Source organism: Lethenteron reissneri, unplaced genomic scaffold, assembly GCF_015708825.2.
Source record: "Lethenteron reissneri isolate LAM-NWPU_2019-01 unplaced genomic scaffold, ASM1570882v1 scaffold_1638, whole genome shotgun sequence".
In the NCBI taxonomy this organism is placed as follows: domain Eukaryota; kingdom Metazoa; phylum Chordata; class Hyperoartia; order Petromyzontiformes; family Petromyzontidae; genus Lethenteron; species Lethenteron reissneri.
The window spans coordinates 822,841-832,840 of record NW_026891375.1 but is presented as its reverse complement, the minus strand read 5'-3'; the positions used below and the strand labels follow the sequence as shown (position 1 = coordinate 832,840).

General features: G+C 55.2%; 1 protein-coding gene across 1 annotated transcript in view; it reads right to left on the bottom strand.

The window, feature by feature from the left end:
* Positions 1–10,000, bottom strand: part of LOC133362949 (intraflagellar transport protein 80 homolog) — a 29,188-nt gene that overhangs the window by 9,780 nt on the left and 9,408 nt on the right. Inside the window, exons 3-7 of the mRNA XM_061581927.1 lie at positions 7,965–8,136; positions 6,142–6,289; positions 5,220–5,391; positions 3,586–3,675; positions 1,292–1,464 (exon numbers count right to left, since the gene is read on the bottom strand). Of these exons, the coding sequence (XP_061437911.1) occupies positions 1,292–1,464; positions 3,586–3,675; positions 5,220–5,391; positions 6,142–6,289; positions 7,965–8,136 (755 nt within the window). The remainder of the gene's footprint in view (positions 1–1,291; positions 1,465–3,585; positions 3,676–5,219; positions 5,392–6,141; positions 6,290–7,964; positions 8,137–10,000) is intronic.

The window sequence follows — 10,000 nt, the reverse complement described above, 5'->3', positions numbered from 1 at the left end:
GTGTGTGTGTGTGTGGATCTGTGTGTGTGTGTGTAAGGGTGTGAATGTCTGTGTGTGTGTGTGTGAGTGTCTGTGTGTGTGTGTGGATCTATGTGAGTGTAAGGGTGTGGATCTGTGTGTGTGTGTGTGAGTGTCTGTGTGTGTGAGTATCTGTGTGTGTGTGAGTGTCTGTGTGTGTGTGTGTCTATGTGTCTGTGTGTGTGTGTGTGAGTGTCTGTGTGTGTGTGTCTATGTGTCTGTGTGTGTGTGTCTGTGTGTGTGTGTGAGTGACTGACCTGTCCCAGCTGTGGAGGTCAATGTGTGTGCGTATCGCCCGGTACGTGAGGCCTGCCTGCAGCAGGAAGCCCTCGGCCTGGTGAACGTCTGTGTGTGTGTGTGTCTGTGTGTGTGTGTCTGTGTGTGTGTGTCTGTGTGTGTGAGTGTGTCACTGTGTGTGTGTGTGTCTGTGTGTGTGAGTGTCTGTGTGTGTCACTGTGTGTGTCACTGTGTGTGTGTGTGTTTGTGTGTGTGTGTCTGTGTCTGTGTGTGTGTCACTGTGTGTGTGTGTGTCTGTGTGTGTGAGTGTCTGTGTGTGTCACTGTGTGTGTGTGTGTCTGTGTGTGTGAGTGTCTGTGTGTGTCACTGTGTGTGTGTGTGTTTGTGTCTGTGTGTGTGTGTCTGTGTGTGTGTGTCTGTGTGTGTGTGTCTGTGTGTGTGTCTGTGTGTGTGTGTCTGTGTGTGTGTGAGTGTCTGTGTGTGTGTGTCTATGTGTCTGTGTGTGTGTGTCTGTGTGTGTGTGTGAGTGACTGACCTGTCCCAGCTGTGGAGGTCAATGTGTGTGCGTATCGCCCGGTACGTGAGGCCTGCCTGCAGCAGGAAGCCCTCGGCCTGGTGAACGTCTGTGTGTGTGTGTGTCTGTGTGTGTGTGTCTGTGTGTGTGTGTCTGTGTGTGTGAGTGTGTCACTGTGTGTGTGTGTGTCTGTGTGTGTGAGTGTCTGTGTGTGTCACTGTGTGTGTCACTGTGTGTGTGTGTGTTTGTGTGTGTGTGTCTGTGTGTGTGTCACTGTGTGTGTGTGTGTCTGTGTGTGTGAGTGTCTGTGTGTGTCACTGTGTGTGTGTGTGTCTGTGTGTGTGAGTGTCTGTGTGTGTCACTGTGTGTGTGTGTGTTTGTGTCTGTGTGTGTGTGTGAGTGTCTCTGTGTGTGAGTGTGGATCTATGTGTGTGTGTCTGTGTGTGTGTGTGTGTCTGTGTGTGTGTCTGTGTCTGTGTGCGTGAGTGTCTGTGTGTGTTACTGTGTGTGTGTGTCACTGACCTGTCCCAGCTGTGGAGGTCAATGTGTGTGCGTATCGCCCGGTACGTGAGGCCTGCCTGCAGCAGTAAGCCCTCGGCCTGGTGGACGTCTCCGCTGAGCAGCGCCAGCGCCGCCCAGCGGCTCTCCGGCACCGGTAGCTCCCGGGTCGCCCTCACGTACGCCACGCGGTCCACCTGCCTCCACCACAACACCCACCAATCAGTGGCGGTGACGTCACCACCGCGCGTGTGCCAGGCCACGTGCACTCTGGCAGGAGGTCACGGGGCAGGCGCAGGTGCCGTGGGTCGACTGACTGAGATGACTTCTGGCCGATGCACCACCTGTGCCCCCTACTGTGAAAAATTCGCTGTGTTTACGCCACACACACACGTACACACAAAGACAAAGACCCCCCGTGTAGCCTTAACAGACTGTTGGGGCAAGTGCTGTTAGCGAGCGCCTATGAAGGCCGGCACGGCACACGAGGGGGTGGGTGGCCAGCACCACGCCCGGCCGCCTTTGTCTCCCCAGTGGTGATGTTTACACACCGCACCAGGTACTCATTTAAGGCCGAGTCGACCTAGCGGAGGCCCAGGACTCGTTCAGATAATCATCACCGGTGGTTGGCCGTGAGTGGGAATCAAACTGGAGCCGCCGGATTTACAGCGCAGCACGCTAACCGCTGCACCACCGCTCCCCACTACACACACATGGTCACATGCACATACACACAAACACACACACTCACATCTACACACGGAACCATCTACACACACACACAGACGTACACACTCTCACACACACCCCTACGTACACACACGTGCACACACGTACACACCCCTACGTACACACCCCTACGTACACACACACGTACACACATGTACACGTACACACACGCGTATACACACACACAGACGTACACACTCTCACACACACCCCTACATACACACACACGTACACACACGTACACACTCTCACACACACGTACACACACACGTACACACGTGTACACACTCTCACATGTACACACACACGTACACACACACACGTACACACCCCTACGTACACACACACGTACACACCCCTACGTACACACACACGTACACACCCCTACGTACACACACGTACACACACGTACACACACACGTACACACGTACACACACACTTACACACACACACACGTACACACACACGTACACACACACGTACACACACACACAACACGTACACACACACACACACGTACACACACACGTACACACACTCACGTACACACACATGTACACACACTCTCACACACACACGTACACACACACACTCAAACACACACACACACGTACACACACACGTACACATACACACGTACACACACACACACATGTACACACACACACGTACAAACACACACACTTACACACACACACACACGTACACACACGTACACACACACACTCTCACACACACGTACACACACACACAACACGTACACACACACACGTACACACACACACACGTACACACACACACGTACACACACATGTACACACACTCTCACACACACACGTACACACACACACTCAAACACACACACACGTACACACACACGTACACATACACACGTACACACACACACGTACACACACACACACGTACACACACACACTCTCACACACACACGTACACACACACTCTCACACACACACGTACACACACACACTCTCACACCACTCTCACACACGTACACACACACACACACACGTACACACACACACTCTCACACACACACGTACACACACACACTCTCACACACTCTCACACACACACACGTACACACACACGTACACACACACACGTACACACACACGTACACACGTACACACACACACGTACACACACACGTACACACACGTACACACCCCTACGTACACACACGTACACACACACACGTACACAGACGTACGCACACACACGTACACACACACACGTACACAGACGTACACACACAGACGTACACACACACGTACACACACACACACACGTACACACACACACACAGACGTACACACTCTCACACACACCCCTACGTACACACACGTACACACACGTACACACTCTCACACATACACACGTACACACACACGTACACACGTGTACACACTCTCACATGTACACACACACGTACACACACACGTACACACACACATACACACCCCTACGTACACACACACGTACACACACGTACACACACTCTCACACACACACGTGTACACACACACACAGAGCTGCGTGTGTGCGGGCCGAGCGGTGTCCCCACCTCCCCAATGGCGGCGTACGCGGCTTCCGCCGTCTCGAGCTCCCGGCAGCGCACGGCCAGCGCGGCCAGGCAGGCCCACAGCGCCGGGTCCTGGCACAGGCGGCACCACGGCACACGTCACCATGGCACCGCATGAGAGAGGAGCGTCACCACATGTGAGTCTCTGTGTGAGTCTGTGGGTCTCTGTGTGAGTCTGTGGGTCTCTGTGTGAGTCTGTGGGTCTCTGTATGAGTCTCTGTGTGAGTCTGTGAGTCTCTGTGTGAGTCTCTGTGAGTCTGTGGGTCTCTGTGTGAGTCTGTGGGTCTCTGTATGAGTCTCTGTGTGAGTCTGTGAGTCTCTGTGTGAGTCTCTGTGTGAGTCTGTGGGTCTCTGTGTGAGTCTGTGGGTCTCTGTATGAGTCTCTGTGTGAGTCTGTGAGTCTCTGTGTGAGTCTCTGTGTGAGTCTGTGGGTCTCTGTGTGAGTCTGTGGGTCTCTGTATGAGTCTCTGTGTGAGTCTGTGAGTCTCTGTGTGAGTCTCTGTGTGAGTCTGTGGGTCTCTGTGTGAGTCTGTGGGTCTCTGTATGAGTCTCTGTGTGAGTCTGTGAGTCTCTGTGTGAGTCTCTGTGTGAGTCTGTGGGTCTCTGTGTGAGTCTGTGGGTCTCTGTATGAAGTCTCTGTGTGAGTCTGTGAGTCTCTGTGTGAGTCTCTGTGTGAGTCTGTGGGTCTCTGTGTGAGTCTGTGGGTCTCTGTATGAGTCTCTGTGTGAGTCTGTGAGTCTCTGTGTGAGTCTCTGTGTGAGTCTGTGGGTCTCTGTGTGAGTCTGTGGGTCTCTGTATGAGTCTCTGTGTGAGTCTGTGAGTCTCTGTGTGAGTCTCTGTGTGAGTCTGTGGGTCTCTGTGTGAGTCTGTTGGTCTCTGTATGAGTCTCTGTGTGAGTCTGTGAGTCTCTGTGTGAGTCTCTGTGTGAGTCTGTGGGTCTCTGTGTGAGTCTGTGGGTCTCTGTGTGAGTCTCTGTGTGAGTCTGTGAGTCTCTGTGTGAGTCTGTGAGTCTCTGTATGAGTCTGTGGGTCTCTGTGTGAGTCTCTGTGTGAGTCTGTGGGTCTCTGTGTGAGTCTGTGGGTCTCTGTGTGAGTCTCTGTGTGAGTCTGTGAGTCTCTGTGTGAGTCTGTGGGTCTCTGTGTGAGTCTGTGGGTCTCTGTGTGAGTCTCTGTGTGAGTCTGTGGGTCTCTGTGTGAGTCTGTGGGTCTCTGTGTGAGTCTCTGTGTGAGTCTGTGGGTCTCTGTGTGAGTCTGTGGGTCTCTGTGTGAGTCTCTGTGTGAGTCTGTGAGTCTCTGTGTGAGTCTGTGGGTCTCTGTGTGAGTCTGTGGGTCTCTGTGTGAGTCTCTGTGTGAGTCTGTGGGTCTCTGTGTGAGTCTGTGGGTCTCTGTGTGAGTCTCTGTGTGAGTCTGTGGGTCTCTGTGTGAGTCTGTGGGTCTCTGTGTGAGACTGTGGCTCTCTGTGTGAGCCTGTGAATTTATGTGTGAGTCTGGAGGAGGAGGAGGTGGAGGTGGTGGAGGAGGTGGAGGTAGAGGAGCAGGAGGAGGAGGTGGAGGAGGTGGAGGAGGAGGTGGAGCAGCAGCAGGAGCAGCAGCAGGATGAGGTGCGTCGCCCCTCACCTTGACAAAGCGGCACAGGCGCAGGGCGTGGTCCCAGCGCTGAGCGGCGACGAGGCCGTGCAGAGCGCCGGGGTACGGCGACACCGGCACGCACAGCAGCGCCCCGTCAGCTCGGCGCACGCTCACGCACGCACCCAGAAACGAGAGCACGCGCGGAGACTTGCCCAGCTCCCTACACACACACACGTACGCACACGCACACACACACACACACGTACACACACGTACACACATGTACACACACAGACGCACACGCACCCAGGAACGAGAGCACGCGCGGAGACTTGCCCAGCTCCCTACACACACACACGTACACACACACACGCACACACACACACGTACACACACGTACACACACGTACACACACACGCACACACGCACAAACACACACACACGCATGCTCACACACACACACGCACCCAGGAACGAGAACACGCGCGGACACTTACCCACACACGTACACACACGTACACGCACAGACATGCACGTACACTCACGCACACGTACGCACGCACACACACGCACGTACACTCAAGTACACTCACGCACACACACACACACTCACGCACGCACACGTACAGATTCGCCACTACTCCCACTACTACTCCCACTCCCGCTACCACTACCACTGCCACTACTACCACTGCCTCTGGCACTGCGGGTGGTGGCGGTGTGGTGCGGTGTGGTGCGGTGTGGTGCGGTGTGGTGGCGGTGTGGTGCGGTGTGGTGCGGTGTGGTGCGGTGTGGTGCGGTGCCTCTACCACTGCCGCTACCACTGCCACTACAACTCCCACTACTACTCCCACTACCACTCCCACTAGCACTGCCTCTGGCACTGCAGGTGGTGGTGGCGGTGCGGTGCGGTGCAGTGCGGTGGTGGTGCGGTGTGGTGGCGGCGGTGCGGTGCGGTGCGGTGCTCACGGCGCGTCGCGGTGCCTCACGGTGGCGGGCGACAGGGCCGGGTCGGCGAAGGCGGCCGCCGGGCACAGCCACAGGGAGAGGCGGCCGTCACCGACGCCGCACAGCACCGGGGCGGTGCCGTGCCACGCCACGCACTGCACCGAGCCACCTGGCGGCGTGGCAAAGGTGGGCTGGGTTACCGCGGGGATTCGTGTTCTTGGCTCTTTCGGTAAAGTCGCGTGGAAGGGAAAACATAAAACAATAAAATAAAATATAATAAACTTATCTTCTTAGTTCTTTCGGTAAAGTCACGTGGAAGGGAAATAATAAAATAATAAAATAAAATAAACTTATCTTCTTAGTTCTTTCGGTAAAGTCGCGTAGAAGGAAAATAATAAAATAATAAAAACTTAAACATAATAAAATAATATCCTATGATAAAATTATTATTCTTTTTATTTTATTATTTCCCTTCTACGTGACTTTACCGAAAGAACCAAGAAGACGAATCCCTGCAGTCACGAAAGCTTTACATCGAAATAATAAACTTAATATAATTCTCACGACGTTTCGGCCACAACGCAAGCAGCCGTCCTCAGGTGAAGAACAGGTCTGTCGGAAAGACAGCGTCCGACAGCCCTGTGGAGAGGGGGGGGATAGGAGGGACCCCAGTAGATAAATTTACACGACCACAGGGACAGAAACACCCAAACTCCAAATATACAGCAGCAGCAGCAGGCGTCGTCAGGGTCGAGATTGAACCCACGACCTCCTGTACACCAGGCGAGGTAGTTAACATCTCCTAGCCACCGTGATGATGATGATGAGAGAGACGCAGACTCCAAATATACAGCAGCAGCAGCAGCAGGCATTGTCAGGGTCGGGATCGAACCCACAACCTCCTGTAGACCAGGTGAGGGAGTTAACATCTCCTAGCCACCGTGATGATGATGATGAGAGAGACGCAGACTCCACATATACAGCAGCAGCAGGCATCGTCAGGGTCGAGATTGAACCCATGACCTCCTGTAGACCAGGCGAGGTAGTTAACATCTCATAGCCACCGTGATGATGATGATGAGAGAGACGCAGACTCCACATATACAGCAGCAGCAGCAGGCATCGTCAGGGTCGAGATTGAACCCATGACCTCCTGTAGACCAGGCGAGGTAGTTAACATCTCATAGCCACCATGATGATGATGATGAGAGAGAGAGACGCAAACTCCAAATATACAGCAGCAGCAGGCATCGTCAGGGTCGGGATTGAACCCACGACCTCCTGTAGACCAGGCGAGGTAGTCAACATTTCAGAGGGCACCACGGTGGCACCCTCTGAGATCCCTTCTGTGTAAAGTGACACTCTGGCCCACACACACCGACCTGCCTGCCCACTCACCTACCTACCCATCTACCCACTCAACTACACACCCACCCACTCACTGACCTACCCCACCACTCATCCACCCACCAACTCTCTCACCAACCCACCTACCCATTCACCTACCCACTCACCTACCGACCCATCTACCCACTCACCTACACCTCCACCCACTGACCTACCCATCCACTCACCCACCCACCCACTGTCTTACCAACCCACCTACCCACTCACCTACCCACTCACCTACCCGCCCATCCACCCACTCACCCACGCACCCATCCTCTCACCCGCCCACCCACCCACTCACCTACCCACTCACCTACCTGCCCACCCACTCACACTCTCACCCACCCACTCACCTATCACCTATCCACCCACTTACCCACCCACTCACCTACCCACCTATCCACCCACCCAGCACCCCCCTCTCTCTTCCCCCCACCGCCTCCGGCCCTCCGCACCGATCTTGACGGGCGGCCTCCCCTCCCTGGCGCCGCGCGTGTGCACCACAAACACGTCCTGCGCCCCGTCCAGCAGCGCCAGCAGCCGCTCAGCGCCACCACCACCGCCACCACCGCCACCACCACCGCCACCACCGCCACTGGCATCCAGCGCCACCTGCACCACCTCCAGCTGGAGGGGGGTGGGGGGGGTACAGTCTCATCAGAGAGGCACCGTCTAGACAGAGAGTCTAGACAGAGAGGCAGCGTCTAGACAGAGAATCTAGACAGAGAGTCTAGACAGAGAGGCAGCGTCTAGACAGAGAGGCAGCGTCTAGACAAAGAATTTAGACAGAGAGGCAGCGTCTAGACAGAGAGGCAGCGTCTAGACAGAGAGGCAGCGTCTAGACAGAGAGGCAGCGTCTAGACAGAGAGGCAGCGTCTAGACAGAGAGGCACCGTCTAGACAGAGAGTCTAGACAGAGAGGCAGCGTCTAGACAGAGAGGCAGCGTCTAGACAGAGAGGCAGCGTCTAGACAGAGAGGCAGCGTCTAGACAGAGAGTCTAGACAGAGAGGCAGCGTCTAGACAGAGAGGCAGCGTCTAGACAGAGAGGCAGCGTCTAGACAGAGAGGCAGCGTCTAGACAGAGAGGCAGCGTCTAGACAGAGAGGCAGCGTCTAGACAGAGAGGCAGCGTCTAGACAGAGAGGCAGCGTCTAGACAGAGAGGCAGCGTCTAGACAGAGAGGCAGCGTCTAGACAGAGAGGCAGCGTCTAGACAGAGAGGCACTGTCTAGACAGAGAGGCAGCGTCTAGACAGAGAGGCAGCGTCTAGACAGAGAGGCAGCGTCTAGACAGAGAGGCAGCGTCTAGACAGAGAGGCAGCGTCTAGACAGAGAGGCAGCGTCTAGACAGAGAGGCAGCGTCTAGACAGAGAGGCAGCGTCTAGACAGAGAGGCAGCGTCTAGACAGAGAGGCAGCGTCTAGACAGAGAGGCAGCGTCTAGACAGAGAGGCAGCGTCTAGACAGAGAGGCAGCGTCTAGACAGAGAGGCAGCGTCTAGACAGAGAGGCAGCATCTAGACAGAGAGGCAGCGTCTAGACAGAGAGGCAGCGTCTAGACAGAGAGGCAGCGTCTAGACAGAGAGGCAGCGTCTAGACAGAGAGGCAGCGTCTAGACAGAGAGGCAGCGTCTAGACAGAGAGGCACTGTCTAGACAGAGAGGCAGCGTCTAGACAGAGAGGCAGCGTCTAGACAGAGAGGCAGCGTCTAGACAGAGAGGCACCGTCTAGACAGAGAGGCAGCGTCTAGACAGAGAGGCAGCGTCTAGACAGAGAGGCAGCGTCTCGACAGAGAGGCAGCGTCTAGACAGAGAGGCACTGTCTAGACAGAGAGGCAGCGTCTAGACAGAGAGGCAGCGTCTAGACAGAGAGGCAGCGTCTAGACAGAGAGGCAGCGTCTAGACAGAGAGGCACCGTCTAGACGGAGTGGCAGCGTCTAGACGGAGGTGCCATCCTGTGCGTGAACCCTGCTCACCTTGTGTGTGAGCGTGAACCCTCCTCACCTTGTGTGTGAACGTGAACCCTCCTCACCTTGTGTGCGAGTGTGAACCCTGCTCACCTTGTGTGTGAGCGTGAACCCTGCTCACCTTGTGTGTGAGTGTGAACCCTGCTCACCTTGTGTGTGAGTGTGAACCCTGCTCACCTTGTGTGTGAGCGTGAACCCTGCTCACCTTGTGTGCGAGCGTGAACCCTGCTCACCTTGTGTGTGAGTGTGAACCCTGCTCACCTTGTGTGTGAGTGTGAACCCTGCTCACCTTGTGTGTGAGCGTGAACCCTGCTCACCTTGTGTGTGAGCGTGAACCCTGCTTACCTTGTGTGCGAGCGTGAACCCTGCTCACCTTGTGTGTGAGTGTGAACCCTGCTCACCTTGTGTGTGAACGTGAACCCTCCTCACCTTGTGTGTGAGCGTGAACCCTGCTCACCTTGTGTGTGAGTGTGAACCCTGCTCACCTTGTGTGTGAGCGTGAACCCTGCTCACCTTGTGTGCGAGCGTGAACC